This window comes from Rattus rattus, chromosome 6, assembly GCF_011064425.1.
Source record: "Rattus rattus isolate New Zealand chromosome 6, Rrattus_CSIRO_v1, whole genome shotgun sequence".
In the NCBI taxonomy this organism is placed as follows: Eukaryota; Metazoa; Chordata; class Mammalia; order Rodentia; family Muridae; genus Rattus; species Rattus rattus.
Genome location: NC_046159.1, coordinates 144,574,442 through 144,597,374, shown reverse-complemented (window position 1 = coordinate 144,597,374; position 22,933 = coordinate 144,574,442). Strand labels below are relative to the sequence as shown.

At 38.9% G+C, this 22,933-nt stretch overlaps 1 protein-coding gene across 1 annotated transcript in view; it reads right to left on the bottom strand.

The window, feature by feature from the left end:
* Positions 1–20,287, bottom strand: part of Sema3e (semaphorin 3E) — a 250,760-nt gene extending 230,473 nt beyond the window's left edge. Inside the window, 1 exon segment of the mRNA XM_032907052.1 lies at positions 19,552–20,287. Within this exon segment, the coding sequence (XP_032762943.1) occupies positions 19,552–19,666 (115 nt within the window). The 5' untranslated portion in view covers positions 19,667–20,287.
* Positions 20,288–22,933: the final 2,646 nt, after the last annotated feature.

Below are 22,933 nucleotides of genomic sequence, written 5' to 3'. Positions count from 1 at the left end.
AGAGTGATAAAACTAACCCCCAAAGTATTCTTCCATAACCAAGTCACAGATCATAAATAGCTTCCATTTCATTTGTGGAATTTATAATTTGAATACATTAGTAACTAAATGATTTTATGAAAGAGAAAATTGTTAGGCACTGAGAGTTTTTGACAAGCTCACTTTACGTACTACTAGGTCTTGCCAAAGATATTGATCTGGAACTCAGACAGAGCAAAGTCTGGAATTCACACAAAGTAATGCTTGAAAAGTTCTCATTCACAATAAGAAAAAAAAAGTCATATCAACATAGAGATGATTAAGTATATGGGCACATAACTGTGGGTAATTCTGGAGCTATTTATGAATAGGCTGTTTATCTTCTGAGCTGGAGAAAAGAATCTTTTGTGTAAAATGTGGATACTTCTCCACATTTCTTGTGGGGAGGCCAATTAGCCTTGCACAGCCCATTCGATGACTTTATGTATTTATTACAGTGCTGCTTCTCATAGGTCTTCTAATAGGGGCTATAAATGTACCAGTGGATAAAGTACTGTCCCTATACCTGGTGAGTTTACTCTACATTTCTCTAAAAATGCATTATGCATTCTTCCATTAGTGTTATTTTGAGGAATGGAAGCAGAATGGTTTGAATTTTTAATGAACCCTTCACGTATACTATGCAAAGAAGATTGGATTGCTGGTAAGGAAGACTAGGTAAACATGACTGCAAAGCAGTATTCAGTTTATAAAGTATGCCTGGGACAGAACCCAGGTAGGTACAAAGCGCACTGGTTATGTGTACATCAAGTCGAAAAGATATGAAGATGGTAATATATAGCATAGTGGCAGGGAGTGTGGGGAGAAGAGCAAGATGCATTTTAAGCGCAAAGACAGAAAGCACAGAGACCTGGAGGCAAGAAATGCTGGACAGGTCTCAAGTTCAGTATCAGCAGAGAAGTCTTCTGTAAAGAAGATGCAGAGCACCAACCAGAGCTTCCAGGGACTAAGCCACTACCCAAAGACTATACATGGACTGACCCTGGGCTCCAACCTCATAGGTAGCAATGAATAGCCTAGTAAGAGCACCAGTGGAAGGGGAAGCCCTTGGTCCTGCAAGACTGAACCCCCAGTGAACGTGATTGTTGGCGGGGAGGGCAGTAATGGGGGGAGGAGAGAGAGGAAGGGGAGGGGTTAGGGGGATGTTGGCCTGGAAACCGGGAAGGGGTATAACAATCGAAATGTAAATAAGAAATACTCAAGTTAATAAAGATGGAGAAAAAAAAAAAAAAGAAGATGCAGAGCAAGTTGGTTGTCATGGCACCTCATGCCATCTCAGTTACTTGATGTCTGAATGCAGGAGGTTGGTGGGTTTTTTTTGTTTTTGTTTTTTGGGGTTTTGGTTTTGGTTTTGGTTTTTGGTTTTTGGTTGCCTATGAGTTTGAGAAACTGCCTTAGCAACTGAAGGAGACCCTGTCTAAATATCAAACCAAATGAAATGTTAGGAGATAGACAACAAGAAGTCAAGGTATAAACAGGTCTTGAATCTTGAAGAGCACAGCATAATCGTGCCAAGTATGCATCTTTGTAAAAATGCATTATGCACACTGTTCCATTAGTGTTATTTTGAGGAATGGAAGCAGAAATGTTTTGAATTTTTAATAATCGCTCTGCTTATACTATGCAAAGGAGATTCACTTACTAGTAAGGACAATATCAATCATAAAACACCCGCTATAATGCTCACCTTCCAAACCATTGATGGAACTAAGAAGGCTACAAAAGGATTTGAGAAACAATGCAGCAGCCACCTAAGCAGCTATCTCACTCTACATGAGCAGATGGACCGACGGTGGCAGGAGGAGAGTAAGAAGGAGATGAAGATTAATTATCCTCAGTTCCTTTGGGACTGGGCTAGCTGGGTTAATCCATGTGCAGTTCATGAACCACAAAAAGGGAGGGACAGACGATCATTATAGAAGACAACATCCAATTATGAAGACACCATCTCTGAGTCAGCTAAAGGAAGGCAAGTTGGTCTATGACTTTGGTTTTTAAAATAAAAGTAATACTTTTTTGCATTCTAATTATAAATATCAATGAAAGAGTATAACTTTATATTAAAGAGAAAGTAAAAATAATTCATATGCTGCTTCCTATGGATGAATAAAATAAGCATTAACATTTATGAAAACTATGTATATGCAATGACTCAATTAAAATATGTGCTACGGATTTGAACAGAGAGCTCTCAAAAACACAAATTAAAATGGCAAAGGAACAGCTTTGAAAGCGTTCATAATCCTTAGAAAATGACTGAAATACAAACTGAAATAACTTTGAAATTTTATCTTACCTCAGTTCAAATGCATAAATTGAGAATAAAACTAAGAACAAATGTTGGTCAAGGTTCAAGGAAAAGGGAATTCTCACTGTTAGTAGGATTGAAACTACTGCAGCTATTGTAGAGACCTGTGGGAAAATCTCAAAGAGCTCCAAGTAGATCTCCTATCCTACACAACTCTACCATTCCCTGACATCCTGCTACAGAGATACTGACTCAATCCTGTACATTGCCAGTTCATTCACAAAAGCCAGAAAACTGAAACAACACAAATGCCTTTCAACCGATGACTGAATAATGAAAGTGTGGCACACATGCACAAGGAATACTAGTTTAGCTTTAAAAAAAAATGGACCATGAAATTCTCAGATAAATGGATAGAATTAGAAAGCATAAGTCATGTGACCTAGACCCATAAAGACAAATGTCACGTGTTCTCTTTATCTGCTGTTCCTAGCTCCAAATCCTCAACTCTGAGCATGCAACATAGAGTAACAACAGGCACCGTAAGGTCTAACAGACCCAAGCCGGAGAAGAGGCCCTAGAGAGAGGATATTACATGAGTGCTACAGAGGGAAAAGGGAAAAATGGGGAGGAGTCTTTAATTGGTAAGAGGGGAATGAGAGGGAAGGGAATAGCACATGGGTGTTTGAAAATACCATAGGGAAACATGATTTTTACAACATACATACACACACACACACACACACACACACACACACATATATGTAGGTGTGTATTATATTGTATATCTGTGTTAATAAATATGCTAATATATACATACATATGCATGTGAATATAGTTTAAGTGGAGTTACATTACCCAATGTGATAATGCTTCTCCCAAGAGCAATAAACTATCACACAACACACACAAAAGAATGTCAAGCTTGAGCAATTTCCCTGAATTGCCACTACCTTGGTCACCTCCTAGAAATCAACGGAAAGATTACTGCGAACATGTCACACTTTAAACACAGGGCTTGAAGGAATCTATCTGGAACTGACCTGGAAGCCTCTGCCCTGAAAACTGACTCTCATAATATTAGAAGGTGTTATGCAAGACGCCGAGGGAGCCCTACCCCACTATGAAGCGTATGAACTACAATAATGGTTGGCCCAGCAAGATGTCCGGGATGGTGAGGAAAGTAGCTCTCCCATCACCTGCACAGCTGATAATGGATAAAATGAATAATGGACGCGAAGCCTTTGTTCTGCATTCTGTAGGAGTTTCTGCAGACTCCTGAACAGAATAGTTCAGATGATGAACGCAATGCAATATTTTGCAAGACAATTTTCCTCGCCAACCTTGATATATTTATGGGTTATATTTAATACCCACATAAATCAAAGCTGGCATATACTTAGCGTTGACCCTTGAATACAATTTGCTTATAGAAAGTAGGCATATTAAAGTGCCTGAAGAAATGTTTGGATAAAAACGTGGAGAAATATTATTAAAAGTTTCCACCGGGACATGGCAAAAGCATCATTTCAGTTGATAGCAGGTTAGATGTTAGGCAAATAAGAACATATGAGTATTTATACAGTAAATAAAAATAGTAATAAAAATGCATGCATAAATGATAGTATATTCAGAAAAGGAACAGTTTTTATAATAATATGAATGTGTGTGATTATTTTTCCATTTACTCAAACTGATATGACTGCCACATTAAATAACACGGAAAGAGCAGCAAAGGCTCAGTCTTTTCAACAATGCACATAACGTGTAAGGAAGAAATAGAAATAGTCCGAAGACAGCTGAAAACTCCTTAGTGTTAGTGATTATAAACTTCACCTTCTGAAGAAAATGGGAACATTGCACATGGGTGTGTCTGTCTTATGTTAAAATCTCTTTATCACAGTGTAGAATTTTGAAGCCCTCGTTAATTTATTAATATAAAAAAGGAGAGTATGAAGGTGAGAAAGCGTAGTTATGTGAAACTCACATTATTACGGTGATGTTTGACTACTCACAGAATAGTCCTGTAGCATTGCTCCTGTGTATTAAAACAAGAAAAACTACGTGCAAAGTGTGTACCACTAACATAGAAACCCAACATTGAGTGAAGCCAATTATTAGAAGAAAAAAGGAATCAGAACTACAAGGAAATTGGGTTAGACTAGAACTTTTTTAATTCAGAAGAGATTCAGAGTACTTACCACGGTAAAATCTCCTCAAGAGTGAGTTCCTTTAGTTTTCTGTCTGAATTACAAGGAGTTAATAAAAAAAATGGTTTTTTTCTGAAAGAAATTATATGCCTCTTTTTAAAACACAGGACTTGCTATGAATACTCAGAGAGACTGGCAAATCTACAAAACGACAGCAAATTAAAGTTATGAAATTAAGCAATCACAGCCATGATGGTATTTTAATTCTGCCATTCTGGTGTGGTGACCATTCCAGATTCTTTTCACATAAAAATTTGCTCAGACATTTTCAAAGTCTCCTGTTTACTTTAGCTATGAAGAAAGATTCTGTCTCTCCATATTAAGGAATTTTACATTCATATTTCAGTAACTATAATTATATAATTTCACAATATCTATTTCAAAAAGCAATGTCATTTATTGGTCCACATATCCCATAAACATCAAAAGTATATATGATACATAATCTAGTGGGGAAAAAAAATCTCTTGCGTCTCTTTCCGATTACTGGTATTTAGATAGAGTCAATGATCAATATATTTTATATTAGAGAAAGTAACTTTAAAAGTATTTTTTATAACTAGTGCAAGCCTTGTCATTTCTAACTTTCTGAAGATAATAAATGTAAAAACTGATGCTAGGCAAATTAAGCAAAACATACAATTTTGACGAAGGATCTCTCACTGAAGTTCATGTCTTTCCTTGGAAACACAACCATGTGTGGTTACTAGGCTTTTAGGATCTACACAGATTGACAAGAATAGAGGAGGGTTTCCCTTAACTTCAACGAAGAAACCCCACATGTAAAATAAAATAAATAAAAGAAGAAAGAAGCTGGCTTTACTTGGGCTATGCAAAGCTCTCAGAAGGGCTGACAGCCATCTCAGTGTAAATGAACAGAAAGCATATTTGACAAGTAAGGCACGTCAACTCCAGGCAGCCTTGAGAAATAAAGGTTGCTAATTAAAAAGCATGACTCTCCTGTCAGCAAGGCAGGCCTTCCTGGATGAGGAATTATGGTGAAGAGGAATACTGGCAAACACTGGCAAAATAGGAACAGGACCAGAGCATGGCCCATGTCCGTAATCTCCATAAAGAGAGGACCACAGTAAGCACCTTTAAACATTTGTCAATCCGACAAGACTCGTGCCCTGGAGACATTAAAGGATAACTTAAGATGGAGTGACGTGAACCAAGAGGCAATAATTCACACTGCAGACTGTGTAGGCAATTGTTTTCTTTTCACTAGACTGTTAACGGCCACCCTGAACCAGTCAAATAGCAGGTGTGTGGGCACCTGACCATTGTTCAGAGGCCACAGACCTGGTTGCCACACAAAACGGGCAGGAATCAGGGGACTTTACACATTCAAAAACTTTCTCAACACGGATGAAAGTAGAACGGCTTTCCTAGACCAAGGCCTTTTTTTTTTCCACGTGTGATTTTATTTTATTTTATTTTCCTTAACTTTTGAAGTCAATAAAGAAAACGTTAAATATGTCATACTGGTTTTAATTGCCTAGTACAGTTAGGTTTTCAATTAGGCAGTTATTACTCAACTCTGCATCCCTACCTAGCTCCCTCCTCCCTCCCCTTTCGGGTCCCTCTTGTTTTCCTCCCTCCTTCTCTCCCTTCCTCTCTTCTTCACTCCCTTCCCTCATTCTCTATTTCCTTCCTATCAAATACTAACTTAGCAATTACTATGTGTCAAGCCCTATTCTGAAGACATTAAAAATTCTTTCACTTTATCCTTATCCAACCAATGAAACAACTGCTGTTTATTATGTCTAAAAGTCACACTAATTCATCTTCCCTTATTTGTTTTCTAAATAGTCTTTAAATAGGGACGAAGACAGCTATCCGAAAAATAATTTTTTCCTGCCTTGAATGGACAGATATTATCAGCAGATGCGAAAAACATTTTAGGAAAAAATATCATTTATCTGTCTGTGATGATCAGCAGAAGGAAAGAGTATAAATCTGAATGAAATAAAGTTAGGAATGGACCCACCCCAAATTACTTGAATGCCAGAGTAAGCCAATCCCAGCTGTTACTCTTTACCCTGGCTGCAATCCTGCTGGAGAGCAGGACGGGGGAGTTTGCGCAAACAACCTGCTGCGGGAGCAGCTGGGCTTATTTGTAAAGTAGGCAAGCAGGCTGGGAAGACAAAGGCTAATTTCAGTGGCTAGCAGTATGAATGGAAATTTGGGCGATGGGGTGCGGGTGGGCTCAGGAGTGGGATGCTACAATGACATTACAACAATGGCGGTACTGACAAGCATACCCAGGAGGCCATTTGCTGGCCGGAGTTTTCCCCGCCCACCGCAGAACTAAACCAATAGCAGTTCCTCACCCACCACAGAACTAAACCAATAGCAGTTCCCTATTTATTACTGATCACTATGAAGACATTCAATAGTAAGCAACACCAAAGTTTGTTCTAATGATCCAGTGGAGATAAATGAGCAGTAAATGGCGAAAGAGCATTTCTAACCCAGAACCACAAACGGTGTGTATTACATGTTGACTAATGCAGAAATGCAGTTATCTAGTAAAGGTAATTACGCATGCTTAAATGAAACTGCACATAATAAAATCCTGGTACATCATTTATTTTACAGCACTATAAAGGATCTGATGTCTTTCTAAACAATTATTCCGTCTTTAGCCAAAAGACGTTGATATGCAATTCCCTATTATTTCCAATTTTCATTATTTTTTCATTTTATTTATTCTTAAGATTGATATCATTGTCTTTTTCCCCCTTCAAATATAAAAAGTCTCTGTACGGCGCTAACGATACACCTGATTTCAATTTGGGTATACATATTGTGGAGCGAGTAAAAAAAAAAGGCAAAAAAAGAAAATCTGTCAAAAAGTAATGTTCAATGCATAACCTTAGTCTTAAGTGAGAGATACAATGATGGGGATAAAATTTATTTCTGTTAAATGGACTATAATTGGCTGAATGATAAAATTTTCTTCTTCCTATAGTTCTTTGAAATTTGCTATAGAAATTATCATAAAATTAAAGTATATTAATATCATAGACATTTAAACACTCATTTCTCATGACTTTAACAAATTAGTATTGAAATTGATATTTAAAGTAGTTGTGAAATCCATTCCAGTGTTTTATATCTTCTTTCACTTTTTTCTTTCTGGACACAAAAAAAGAACTAATTTGAGATTCCATCTTAATGAAAATATGCAGTGCTACAGATAATTGAATATTCTGATAAGTAAAACTTTTAACATTTGACTGTGAACATTTCTTTAGTGTTCTTTTCAATTTAGTGATGTGCTGGTTCTTCTAAGAATGATTATGTCACATTAATCCAGATCCTAAGCTGACACCATGCTTAATGTTTGGTATTCATTCTTCCCAATTTTGCAAATTTGGCCATTTGGATACTATTTATCCAGCCAGAAAAATGTACAACATACCCAGTGCTACATTATTACGTTTGAAAAGATCTTTTTTCTTTCTTCATTTTTACTGTTTTTGCGTAAGGATTTCGTGAGTTTGCATAAGATGAGTGCAAAAGTATTACATGTTCATCAATAATAGAATTACTCTCAATCATTGTTGCCTTTTATTATCTTTTGAAAAATTCCTCTCTATATATGGAAATTTTACATTTTACAGAGAGAGATGGATAGATAGACACACACACACACACACACACACACACACACACATACATAGACAGAGATTATAGATAGACATATACGATATATCAGCCTGAAAGTAAGTTGCTACACGGACTAGGGAGTGTCTCAAATTCACAGAGACTTTACTTACAAAAGCTGGGTGTGGTGTCTTTATTTGTAATTGTGTTGAGAAGACAGGGACTGGACAATCCTTGCAATTCCCTAGCCAGCCATTTTAGATTCATTCAAGCTCTGGACAATTGACAGACCCTGACTCAAACAACAAGGTAGGTGGCTTCTGAGGAAACAAAACAAGGTTGACCTCTGGCTTCCCCATGAACACGTGCACAAGTATAGTCACCACAGAAACCCACAGTTCTCTCCAAGCTACCCCTGCACACACAAACAATTTTTTTAATTATTTTTAAATCTTTTATTCTAGTTACTAAAACTAATTAAATGATTCTCAATTCTGTGCTTATTTACTTTTTATAGAACAGTGAAAATGTACACTTTTTCTAAATTGGTTATATCCAATTTAGTTTATATCTGTACTTATATAGATTGTACTTAATCAATCTGCTACCAAAATTAAAAAATAGAGAAAAAGATTAGAGATAATGAAATATGTTCTCAGCTGACTATGACGAATTAAGTACAAAATTATCTCTTGACGTATTATTTATGCAATCTTAGAAAATTCCATGTAAATTCTTAAATTTGGACGAGAAATGAGTTCCATTTACCATGCTAGCTTGTAAAAAACAGTATAACTGGTCAACCATGACCATCAATATCTTATCTTAAACTCACAAAATCCTTAAGCAAAAACAGTACAAATGAAAATATCTTAATATTTTCCATCTCAATATCTTATTTTAAGATCTTTAGAATGAAAAATCAGAGTATTATCATCAAATTGTTCATCAAATATCCTCGCACAATCAAATCAAAACAAAATGCTTTGGCCTATGAAGGACATGTTCAAAAACCTGTGTTGAACAAGTTACTGCTCTTTTGCATAGACTCCTTGAGTTGAAGTCACGTGTTTCTTTTATGGTTTCTTTGTGTCTGTTTCTTCAGGATGTATCAGTGTGGGAATCAGCAGGATGTTGCATTGGCCTTGGAAGAAGGTGTCTGGAACAAACAAGAGCTGAGGAGCAAGTGAAGGAATCACTTGTGTAGCCCACATGTGCTCAGAGTGCTTCAGTGCAAACCTCAGACATGGTCTTCCAAGTGCATTCTGGATTGTTTCAAAGCATTTTGGGCTCCTTTCCAGAACTTGACAAATAGAAACCCTTTTGAAGAAGGCGTAAATAATAAATTTTTCTATCTTTCCTTTCACTGATGTGCTCCCGAGCCCAATCATTTCCTTTTCTGTGATGTCTGATATGAACATATTTATGAGTGTCATCCAGCCAAAGAATTTAATAGGTAATATAAATGTCATTATGTAGAGCAATTATGTCATAGACATTACAATATGTAATAAATCATATTACATAACGAACATTCATTAGAGACAAACTAAACAATAAAAACTGCTACCAAAAATTTCAGCACCTGTACAGGCAAGATTGCTCCAGGGGTACAAGTGACCAACATTAACAATCTGGGTCAGATTCCCAGCAGCACACGATAGAAGGAGAAAATTAGCTCCCAAAAGTTTGTCATGACACATAAGCCTACATACATGTACATAAATAAATAAATAAATAAATAAATAAATAAATAAATGTAACTAAGTAGTTTGTTTTAGTAATTATATATCCCTCATACTAAATAAAGGAAAATTTCTCAAATTCACACAGAAACTGTATGGGGAAGAGTGTGATTGGGCAAACGGCATAGGTGATATTAGTGTGTGTGGTAAACACACAAATGACAAAATGGGGAAGTAGACATATAGTAGAGCATGTCTCTGGTGCGATCATCCTATAGACTGGGAGGACTGTGGGAGCATAGCTAGGGGCTAGAAGTTAGAGAAATGATGTCAGCAACTGGCTCGTGGGTTCTTACCTGCCTGCCACCCACTCGTCATCAAGATAAAAGTTCTAGCTCCCCTATCAATCAAAGCTCTGTCTCTGTAGACCTCACCTTAGTACTTAATACATTAGAATCTCTTGTTTTATCATTGTAAGTCTCTTTACAAATACATCTAATCCTCCTGGGAATAGGGTTTGGTGTAAGACTGTGTGTGTGCTTGTGTGCGCGTGTGTCTGTGTGTGTGTGTGTGTGTGTGTGAAAGAGATAGACAAAGAGACAGAGAGAAAACTTTATCTTAGAATAATATTAGGTGAACAGGAAGATTAATTTTGAAATGAGTACACTAGTTTCCCATAATGCTTCGACTCAGTTTTCCATTTATTAATAGTTTACCTAATGGTAATTTTATCCCAACTAATAAACCAACACTGATGCATAATTACTAACTAAAATCTATACTGTGCTTGTATTTCCTTGGTTTTCACCTGACAAACCTTTACTCCCTCCAGAATCTCACCCAGCATACCACTGTAGAAAACTGTCTCCTTACGTTCTAAAACCTTAGCCACCCGCTTAGTCTCTAAAACTCTGGTAAAGCTCAACAAATATTTGAAGAAAAAGGTAGTGTTGAATGAATCCACCTTTATTGAATGGTTAAAATTTTCTAAATTTCCAAGGTGAGAGACCAAGATTGAGAGCATAAGGATAAACAGTGGTGACACTGTCATTAGTCCAAGAAAACGTATCTTTGCGAGATATACATGTTCTGGAATTTCACAGGATGCTTCTTTCTCCGAAGTTGACTAAAGTTTTGCTGACTAAGTTTGACTTAGTATAGCAATATGTGCCCCAATTTAAAGCATCACTAATGAATAAAACATATTTAGATGTTACGCTGTGATCAGTAAATACATACACATCATGCTTAATTAAAAATAATCAGGGGCTGGAGAGTTGGCTCAGTGGTTAAGAGCACTGTCTGCTCTTCCAGAGGTCCTGAGTTCAATTCCCAGCAACCACATGGTGGCTCATAACCATCTGAAATGGGGTCCAATGCCCTCTTCTTTGTGTCTGAAGACAGCTACAGTGTACTTATATAAATAAAATAAATCTTAAAAAAAAAGGAAAAATCAGGGAATAGTAGGATCACTCAGCTTCTGAGTGTATTTATCATGACCAATCCTACAATTTTGAGTTTTTGTTTTTTTTTTTTTTCCTAGAGCTAAGGACTGAACCCAGGGCCTTGCGCTTGCAAGGCAAGTGCTCTACCACTGAGCTAAATCCCCAACCCCCAATCCTACAATTTTGGACATTAAGATACTAGCGGGTGTCATGGCTCACACCTGTGATCCAACACCCAGGAGACAGAGGTATGTGGTTCTCTGTGAGTTCAAGGCCAGCCTAATCTTCAGAGTGAGCTTTAGGACAGCCGAGGCTACTCCAAGAAACCCTATCACAAAACAAAACAAAACAAAACAAAACAAAACAAAACAAAACAAAACAAATACTGTACTTAGCAGTAGCCCTAAATCAAGTTGCCTTTCATTTGACCATAAGGCAGAAGTCAACTAAAAATGTTTTTGTTTGAAAACAAAGAAAACCACCATAGTAGCCACCCACTCAATAACTATAGGTTTCGAAAATGACCTGAATAAGTAATTTTATTCACTATACAATTTATCACAAAATATTCTCCCTTGACTTCAAGTAGCTTAAAGGCACTTAAAATTCTATAAAGTAAGGAACAGTATACAGGTGACAATAGCAAGTTGTAGTTCTATGATGTGATACATTTTTCTGTAAGGATCACGAGGGACAGAACACTTCCATTAGCTTCTTTTTGGCGCTGAGGAAAATAAGTCTCAGAGCTCGGTGACTTAACAAGAATAACGAAGCATAAATAAGATACACTATTAGTTCAAATCCAGAAACTTAAACACCATTCATCTGTGCTTTTCCCAATAGAGCACACTGTTTCCCAGGTGTGTAGGTTTTAAAGATTCTGGAGAAATCAAACACACAGGGAGGTCTATCCGGAGAAGAAAGGAGTCTTTGCATTTGTGAAGTTGGGAGGGGCCTGAGACAGCACGTGGTCCACAGTAAACTTTTCACTCAGGAAAAGAGCAATCAGGAGCAGTAAATAGCTGGGAGCAACGTTGTGAACACGTTTTTTGTTTTGGCCTTTTGATCTACAGTATGTTTTGAATTCACAATTTAAAGGCCTCTTCATTTCCCTCTTTTCCAGGAGAGGACGGGTCAGCAGGCCCAGCTGACTGCCATTCTCTCCCTCTTTTATTCTCTTTATCCTTTGTGGCCGCTCTATCTGGCCGTGGAGCTATGGCTACCTGAAATCACCAGTGGGATTTCTTCTTAGAGACTCTACGCCTCCACAATAACCTCCGACTAAACCTTCTTTACATTCTGTTTTTTCCAAGCTAAAGCTCAAAACACAGAGCGTAGAGGTTTGCATTGATAATATTCTGTCACCTAAAATCAAGTGTCCTTAACAGATGATGTCAGTTAACAGGTTCTGCTTCCTACTATCCTCATCGGCCCCGCCCTGTGCTCCCACTGCCTCAATCTCAGGGCACCTATCAGCGTCAGCTACGTCGGGACCTGAAAACACAGGACAATTTCTGGTTGTTTAGTGTGTATTTCATTATAAGATGCGTTTCAGCAAATTTTGAGTACCTAATAATTGCATTTTTTTCTAATTAAAAAGATCTTACTCTCTGATTATCAAATTGAACAAAAATAAGATGAAGTTTCAAGGTAAACTGAGGATGAATGAATATGTTTCATCCACTACAACCTGTTTTCATTTCTTTGGCCTAAAGTCAGGTAAAGATTAGGAATCACTGTCTAGGGAAAGAGTTGGGAGAGAGATGGTGCCAAAGTGCGCATTGGGTAGCAGGGGATCGAGCCGGCAAAAAAGAGGAGTGTGATCACCCAAGATTGGCACATGCATGCAGAATAGTGTTTTTAGAAACACAGAAGGTTGTGCAACGGTGGGAAAGTGAGAGATGTCTCCAAGGACTTCCTGAAGCCCTGCTGTTTCGCTCACGGAGGGGAAAGGAGATGAATGGGAAGACCAGGCTAAGCCCCTCCTCTAAAGTATCCTTTATTGAAGAAGCCATAAACACTCATCAGGACACCTCAGTTTCCGTTGGAACCTTTCTCACCCCACCCCATTCCACTCACCTTTGGAAATCAGTGTCTAAGACATTTAGCCTTGCTTGTATGGCAATGGGCATTAACTGAATTCCACCTAAGTGTAAGGAGTGAGTCCTGTCCCAGCCACCTTGCCTAGTTTGTGCCAGGAAAGACAGAGCAGAGGTTCTCTTTCACTTTCAAAGCAAACAACACATGCTGAGCTGATAGCTGCCTACCGGACACTGTTTAGACTACCGTGGCTCGGTGTGGTCTGGCTTTTGTAATATCAGCGCTATTGTGCTTTACAATGGCGGGGCCACAATTACCTTTGTTGGGTAGGTATTTTTAGGATTTGGTCTGTTGTCTCCTAGGTGCCAGCTGGTAAAGTTCCAACTTCCTTTAAATTATTAACAAAGTAATTCTACAGTAGCTTATAAATGCAAGGGACTCCCACATTCCCAACAATTTGTAGCCACCTACAGTGGTCAGAACTGGATTTAAGGAAAACTTTTTCTTTTAGAAAAAAAAAAAAAAAAAAAAAAAAAACTGTGATGGGTCAGTATATTCCCTTACTTTAAGTTGGAAGCTGAGTTTGCTTGTGGTGCCTTTTACATCTAAAAAGGGAACCAGCATAGATGATGCTCTCTCAAGTTTCTTCTGGTTCACTGGGTTATTTTTGAAAGGTTTCCTAAGGCTAAAGTATTGTGCCACATCGATTTGTATCGTCTTCCCTGATCCCTCCCCATCTGCAAATTAAATGCTGCCCTGCTTTAAAGCTGGGGAGGCTCTTGGTCACAAAACATAAGTTCCTTGCTGAACCACAAGCAAGATTTAAATTAGGCATGCTTCGTCAAAACCTAGGGGGACTGAGCCCATCAAAATAAGAATGTGTGAGTGTTTTTGGAATGTCTGAGCCTAAAGTACTTGTTCTGTTTACCATTCCTGCACTGCTAAACCCTTAGGCAGAGAGCAGAGATGACTGAGAATTTTAAGAAGCCAGCTATAGATGTGGAAATTCACTTCTCAGTCTAAAAAAAAACTCAAGCAAATCAGTGGATTCTCTTGTTCTTTTTAGGGGCCATTGGGATTTAACCTGTAAGATTTCAGGTTAGAGCACCCAGGTAATAGGTGGAAGAGCTTGATCTACACAAGAGAACTTGAATAGGCAGAGCTGTTCTTGAATAATAATTGCCTTGACCGCCACAAGCTCATCACAGGAAGGCAAGTTCTCAGTTGAAAGATGTCAGTTCTTGAAATTAGTCAAGGAAGAAAACACCCTTACATAGATTTCGTCTTAGAAAGCTTTTTTTTTTTATGTAAGTCCAACTCCACAAAACATACTGTAATTCCTCACATTTCGTTCCATGTTTATTTCTTACCATAAACTATTGGTTAATAAAACCATCATTTAATTCTCACCAACACTCCCTAATGGAATCTGGCATGTGGGTTAATGTTTACTCCCCAGTCCTATTTAACTACTGTGGTTATGAATCATGCCTTATGACCAGTTTTTATTTATTAACACCCAGAGATGTGTGACTAATATCACTATTGATAATGCTTAGTTACTGGCTAAAACCAAAACTCTGAGCTGGGTCATAAAATACCAGCTTAATCACTGCCTTGTTTATTATATTTAATTTTCTTTCTTTTTTTTTTTTTCTGGAGAGAAAATAAAACACCAGTGTCTAGGACATTCACACAAAGCTTTTCTTAACATTGTATTTTAGCACCCTGGTTTGATAAATGTAAAGAATTTTAAAATCTGAGTCAATATTGGCTATGAAAATGTTGAAAGTGAAGACAGACATAACTAACATGGCATAACTAAGGGCCGAAGGTGGCATTTAGGATGAACAGTCCCTGAGGACCAACCACAACATTTTAATATTGCTTTAGACCTAATTCTTCCTTGTAGGGCGGCACTAACTTAACACTCGCCCATATCTAATTTCCTACCACTCCCTGGGGTTAGAACATGCTGCCTTCCAAAATAATCAACCCCCAGTAGTGCTTAAGAACTAGTAATGATATACACAATTTTAGATTACGAAGAACATTCACAAGTATCATAGTGACAGAAGATGCTCTCTAACCCTCTGAGAGATACGCAGGGAAGGCACCATGGCGGTCGGTACTTTGCTCATTGAGTCAGGAACTGCCATTATGAGGAGGAGGAAGGGGAGGAGGAGGAGGAGGAGGGAAGGGGAGGAGGAGGAGGAGGAGGAGGAGGAGGAGGCCATGAAGTAGAGGCTGCTGATGTCAAATCCTGAGCTCTCTGAACTATCACAGACCTGGGTGTTCAGAGTTAGCATGTCTGAGTTCAGACATACTGATTAACACTTGCAAGCTTTATGTGCATGGGTATCTACTGAAAGCCTAAATCTCCATTTATAATGTCAACATATCTTGACTTAACTGCCTCTTCCCCAAACATCCTAGGAGAACTGTGTCTTGCTGAAGCAATCACTCCTTGTCTTCTGTGACTGTCATTCCTCAGGGGGACTTTGAACTCCTATCTTCCAGACTCTCCTGATTGACTGTCCTTGATGGGAGTCTCTGTTGACTGGGGCTTTCTACAGTTCTCGTGATTGGTTCTTTGCTAATTTGTTTCTTTGTTTGTTCCTTCTCTCAATTCCATTCTCGAGAAGGTTATTTTTGCCTTCCCAGTAACCTCATTAATGCAGGATGGTGACAGATAAGGAAAGAACGGTTATGGAGAAACTCAGTTCACCAGGGCTCCTCCTCATTCTTTCCATTCAGTCTTTCTGGAGAGTGGCAAACAGTTTCTCTGAAAACTCTTTGAACAGAAAGTTCACTCTCCATTAATCTCACACATATTAGGCTCCTTAGCTAGAATAAACCACTATGATGCACATGATGCATGACTACCACTGCATGTTAAATTTTTTGCCTTACATAGTCAACCTCAACTCTAATCTTGACTGAAAAATATTCTTTCAGGGAGAGATAGCATCTTGCCACCTATTTTTTTTTATGTTTTCACTTGTTAACTAAACTTATTTGTTCTTATAAAACTCACCAAGAGATACATGTATTTTCTGAATAGTAGTTGTCTTGTCCTTTCATGTCCTGTATTTGCCCTAAATTGACACATTTTCTGAATAATAAGATAGACTGAGATGGTAAGAAAAACGGAGGCCAGAAGACGGTCCCAGCACAGGTGAAAAATGCTTAGAAACCATCCTGTACTGCCTTCCTACTTAGAAGCCTTCTTTTTCAAAGCTTTAAGAGCAGACCATTGCCAGAAGTAGAGAAGAACAGAAAGCAAATGAAAAACAAACAAACAAACAAACAAAAAAATGAAAGGACCAGTTGGCCTCTAGACACGTTTGTGAATATACTTTTGTAGAAATTAACTCAAGCTTTGTATATGACAGTTAAACCTCCTCCTGGAGGGGGGAGGGGAGATCTTGTTGTTGTTGCTGCTGTTGTTGCTGGAAGTGGAGAGTAAAAGAAAACTGGCTGCCCTTCTCCCACCTGGCACATAACATAGACCACTGCCATGAGAAGAATGATGGATACACACAACATGGGTCCTCTAGGGACCTGACAGTGTCACCCCATAGGGTCAGGCAGCAGCACAGAGGTGCTATGTCACATACACCTGCATATCTTACTTTGAAAGACTGAACAAACCACTGGTAATATTAATTACTTAACTCCTCCTGCTACTAAAAACCCCAAATTACTGTCACCATTCAATAGAAGATTAATCTGCACTGCATGATTCCCAATATTGGAAGACTCTTGGAAAGTCTGCTGAATTCCAGGGTGTGGAGAAAGGTTTATTTTGTGCTGACTGAACTGGATGTCCTTGCTCTGACATTCCTTGCTTTTCCTGTCACTGAGGAACCTGTGGTACGGCAAGCATTTGCTGCTCCAGGTTCCCTTTCTGGTGTGATCTCATAGCTGACTCTCCTAAATTTCACAAGTAAGAACATTTTATTCACAGATATCGCTACACTGTCTTCATATAAAACCAGCATCATAAAATTGTCTGTTTAGCCAGTCCCAATAAACAGAGAAGAAATGCCAAAGAAAAATCTTGTGAGAGTTTTCAGTCTGGTACACGCAAATACATGAAGATCCTTTCCACAGCATATGACACGGCTCATAAAATCAGTTACACTTATCTCCCTGATGAAGAGAGACATCTTGAAGACGAGCTTGATTAAAAAAAATATATTTAAATGAGATCAACTTTACCATGGAATTTTGGTATGCTGACCCAATTATAAGCTCTCCCGTGCAGAATCAAATGAGGCAGTTTGGAAAACATACTGAGACTAAGCTACCAAAAGCCAAGTCTGCCTGAGGTATAAAGGTTAATAGAAGGCTTAACAGAAGAGCAGCGTGTCAAAACCAACAGCCTATGCTGTTGTTGTTTTCCTTTTCTCTACGTTTTTCTTCAGTTATCCACTACAAAAAAAAAAAGGAAAAAGGAAAAAACTATGGCAAAGTTGAAACTAGAAGGGAGAAAAACAAGCCCTGTATCCTTTCATGACTCACGTGTCCCTTTGCCTACATTCCATCCTTCCTCATTGCCTAACGTCACCCTCTCTTGCTGTGCTTTCTAAATCTTACACTCCACCTAGAGTTGGTCACACTTGCTTGCTGTGTACAGACACACAGTACACATGTTATAGGCTGGGATCCACACTTCAGAAAGAACAAACGTCCAGTGCTTTCTTGCATGAGTTTGGCTCACCTCACTTAACAGTGCACTTACCACGTCCATACATTTTCCTGTAATTTTTGTGATTTCGTTTGTCTGAAGAATTGTAGGTTTCACATATATCAACAGTGTACACTCAGGAAAAGAAATTAGGAAGAAATAACTCATGCATAATAGCTCTAGGATAAATACTACTCATAAGAAACATTCTTTTCTGGCATCCTCTTTCTCCATCCCATCAAATTTTGCATTATGATATGTTTGGCTATAACTTCTTAGAAATAGAGGCTTTGCTGCCCATCATAATATATCATCCCAACTCAAAAGGCATGGGCTAAAGGACACTACCTTCTAAACATATTACAAATGTTTGGTACCTAGTACATAATGTTACAAGGACATTATTTAAATCAAGAAGATAGTCATAGTTTTAAGTATTAAGATGGGAAATTTCTAGAGTCACCATTACATCTACTGCTATACGATAAAAAAACAAAAAGGCCAATTATGTCATACAAAACTCAGACCTCCTGGTTCCATCCTCTGCTAAATAGTCTGTCTTGTATTCAAAAACGCAGGTTCTCTTCTTTCCGTAGTGAAAGACAATTTAAAAGCTTACTCGGTTGAATAAAATGGCTCTTATGTAATTCTTATTATTGCATCTGTTCTCTGCCTTAATTGGTGGTGGCAATGAATACTTCATTCCCAATAATTTATTCCAAATTCCTTTTAAGTCAACAAAATCACTTCCTCTTAAAACAGGTCTTGCTCTTTATTTGTTTGGTGACAGGAGGACTCATGATTGGTTTTGACTGCTCCTGATGCAAAACCTATCTTTTGATCATTTATTTATGAATATGATGTAGCTGTGCATAGAATAAAACAAACACTCTGCCAGACATTCAGTAAAAATACATGAATGCACACTTAAGAAATAGCTAGTGCATAGCAATATTTAATCATTATAGGTCAATTTACCATGATTGCCAGAAAACTACTTTATTTGGCCACACATTAAAATATTCTAATAACCAACTCAGCGTGAAGGCTAATTTCTATTATTTGCTAGTCATTTAAATTACACGGGGATATCATTTATTCCTCAGGAATTTTCTTTTCTCCTCTCAATCTCATTATAAAGAAAACAATCAAAACATCCAAGAACAACGGTGGCAGTAACAACAAAGTGTGCCTCTACTTTTAAAGCCGGTCCCATATACCTGCCATAATGCAAGTAGTGGTGTTTCAATCCCTACAGCTCCCTTGGTGGATTTAGCCTTCCCAGCTTTCAGCAATTGCGCCCCACCTTCTCAGTTCTGCACAGTGGTGAGTGAACTTCTCCAGAATAATATCTGATATTTCTAGGGCAAAAATAACACCTCCAAGTTGGCATGCGATGTAACACTTTTCCCAGATGAGGTAGGATATGTTAACTAGAGGTGCTTACAATCCTGGGTGAAGTGTCGCAATATGTTTCAGGTGCGCTTTGGGGGTCTTGGGGGTGGGGATCGTGGACCTGTGTTAAGTGACTTTCTATTTGGGCATTTTCCTAACAAAAGGATAAGGAAAGGTAACCTACCTTTATGAGACAGTCGTAGCCTGGGATAGGAGGGGTTCGCAGTGTAACCTGGGGTCCAGAGCTCCAGCAGGTGACCCCAGAGCAGCAAGGTGAGGATGTGTCCGGTCGGTGCCATGGTGCGTGCTGACTCTCCTCTGGTCCCTCAGCCACACTTTAAGGCAGGACTGAGTTTTACTTCGTACTTCTCTTCAGGGGCAACTGCGGGCGACAGGCTTTGTCACAAACAGAAGGGGTTGTCATCAGAAAATACCATTCCCAAGTACCATTTGCCGACCAATATTTGGATCCGGAAAGCCTTTCTGTCCTGGGGACCCGTGGGTTAGAAGCGCAGAGCAAGAGGACATTCCAAGGAGCGCGTCCAGAGAGCCAGGTCCCGGCTGGAGCTGTCGCCGTCACCCAGCCGCGGAGTGAGGAGGAGGCTATGGCTAGCTTCAGTCTCCCCGCCAGCTATTCATTGAGAAAACAGCCGGAGCAGAGCAGCAGCCTCCCCCAGCTCTTCCCCCAGCCTCCCCGCAAGCCTCCCAGAAGTCAGCCTCCTGCACTGACTTGCCGTGCAGCTAGTTCGTATTCGCCTCTCCTCTCGATAATTAAAAGCAAGAAGTGCCACTTGCGCCAGGAGCGCGGGATCCACCCAGTGGGGATGCCGCCTGTCAGCGCTCTGTTTACAGGAAAGTTCAGGCAGGGTTGAGCCCGTGCGCGTTCTAGGAAGTGTCTCCAGCCCACGTGCCTCGCCGCATCTCCCCGGCTCTGACCCGCCCGCCAGCCTAGGGAGACAGGTCCTCACCCTGACGGGGCGGGGCCAGGAAGACCTGCAGGATACTCTGATTATTTGAGCTTGTGAAAGGCTGAGACCTGGCCTCCGGAAGGACGTTGAAATGCTCATTCACCAAGAGTGATCTTTGAATAAAACCACCGTCTAAATCTGCCACTCTCCAGGAGCCAAATTAATTTGTTCACTGTTTCCACAGAACCTTGTACACAGTTCAAGTTTTCTGTATTTTCCATCTTACGAATGTTACTTTTGACTCTTTTGAGGAAAGTGCATATTTCAAGAGCCTGGGGGTGCGGAAGAGGGAATGTCATTTTTCCATCGTTTCAAAAATGGGTTGGTATGAAAGAAAATATCTGCCGTAGATTCACTTTCCCAAAGCAAAAACATATATCTCCCCTCACATTTAAGAAAGATTAAAGGTCAAGGTATTGGTCTTCTGAATGAGGTGTCTGTGGGTGAAGTTGAAACTCTCTACCTGGTGGCTCTGGGTAATGCAAGCATTAACACAGAACGTGAAATACCTGGGAAGTCAGTGTTGTGTACTCTCAGAGTTTATTTTCATAACACCGCGTTTGTGTAAATAAACTTAACACAATAGGTCAGCCTTTCAATCTACTTTCTTTTTTTTTTTTTTTTTTTTTTTTTTTTTTTTCGAGCTGGGGACCAACCCAGGGCCTTGCGCTAGGCAAGCGCCTACCACTGAGCTAAATCCCCAACCCTCAATCTACTTTCAATCCGCTCCAAAAACTAAACCAAGCATTCTAGAGCTGCTGGCATGGAAACGAGTTGCATTATTTCAAGGCAGCAATAAACTGCAATCGCTGTTTGGTCTGACAGCTGAGAGTTGAATGGTAAACAAACGATATCAGCTACGATGACTTCCCTCTTATTCTTTATTGCATATAGCAATGGCTGTGGGCAGGTTGTCAGAATTATGTGCCTAAAATCATGTGATTATAACGAAAACATAAATTAGGTCATTGTAATATCCTACATTCTGTATAAGCAAGAAGTCCAACCAGGCATTCTTTATCCATGTTTAAAGGATAACATGTCCTTATACAAGCAGAGTATATTTAACAAAAGGTAAATGTCGAGAGAGATTATAAATAATTAGATTCGCAAGGTTCACAGAAGATAACAAACACTAGACAGTACTTAACACTGAAACAACATAATGTAGAGACTTCTAACGCGGGGTGGTCTTCGTACGCACTTGCATAGTTTAAAAGCCAGGCAGATTAGCTACAGACATAACTGGGACATGCTGTAACTTCACAATCATCTCACTCTGTTCCAGAATCCAAGTAACAAGAACACAGATAACTTTTTCAGCATTATCTAAGGGCAGGGAAATTAAATGTAGGGTCTGTGCATTACTTACTAAAATTAATACCCTTATTCAACTGACATCTACCTAACATTGCAGTGTCTATTCTGTGTCTGCTATGGGGTTAAAGCAAGACCATCACAGCCATCTCATTGAGACTCAAAGTAAATGGGAGAATAAATACTATTGATGCTGATATTTCTTACTTCCTCAAAGTAAGGATGAGGCAATTTCAAAACATTTACCACAGTAATCCATTTTTTTGAACACCACAAAATATGCTCTGTTTTGTTCTTCTCATGTTTGTATTGTGCGTTCCTTCTAATCCTTTCTATGGCCTTTTACCTTTCTGTGTGTGTTTTATAGAAAGCATACAGATAATGTGAAATAAATTAATAATTGGAATGACTGTTAAACTAAACATTCAGTACTCTTGAAACTCTCAGCTTCCACCATGTGTTTTCAGACAATCCTTTGGAATAGTCTTTGAGACAAAATTGGCCATTCGCTTTTTAAAAGAAACTAAGAATAATTAGTTTCAGAAAATAAAAAGTCAGAAGTGGGTTTGCCATTCATATTCTCATTTCAGGATGACATTTTGGGCAGTGGATTTTTTTTTAAAGTAATTATGTATAATCCAAGAATCATATAGACATACCAAGACATGAAAGGCACAATACTTAGGAAGAATCCAATGTACTGTGGACAATTTTGAAATTGAAAAATTAAAATAAATTCAACAGTAAGTAAAGCATCCCTGTGAATTGTGGGTCTTTTGGATAAACAGAAATGTCTGATGATTCCATGTTTGATTTGAGATGCTACAGGTTGTCAGTCTGTGCTATATAAACATGTGGGAGAATAAAATGGGTAACTGCAAAATACATCTTTTATTAACCTGACGTGGTTGCTGTCTTGGAGGCTTGCTGCTGAATGAGCTTACCCTTTCTAGTTCATCCTGAACTCTGGGTAACTGTCTCAATCTGGCTGTTTGGCTCAGACTGCTCTCCAAACTGATTGATTCAATCTGGCTTCTCTCAGCTTCTTACTGAATTGCTCTGCTTAGCCTCAGATTAACTCTGGCAATTTGTTCTAATCTTTTGGCTCCTTCCCATTCTCTGGCTTCAACTGCCTCTGCTGACCTTCACTGAACTGCATGAACTCAAGAATGATCTCAATTCCATTGCTCTGTAGTCACCGCACTGACTCACCCTTCTTCCTGTGCTGCTCTTAAATACCTTCTCTTTCCTGTGCTTTCCTGGTAAGAATTGAGTATATCC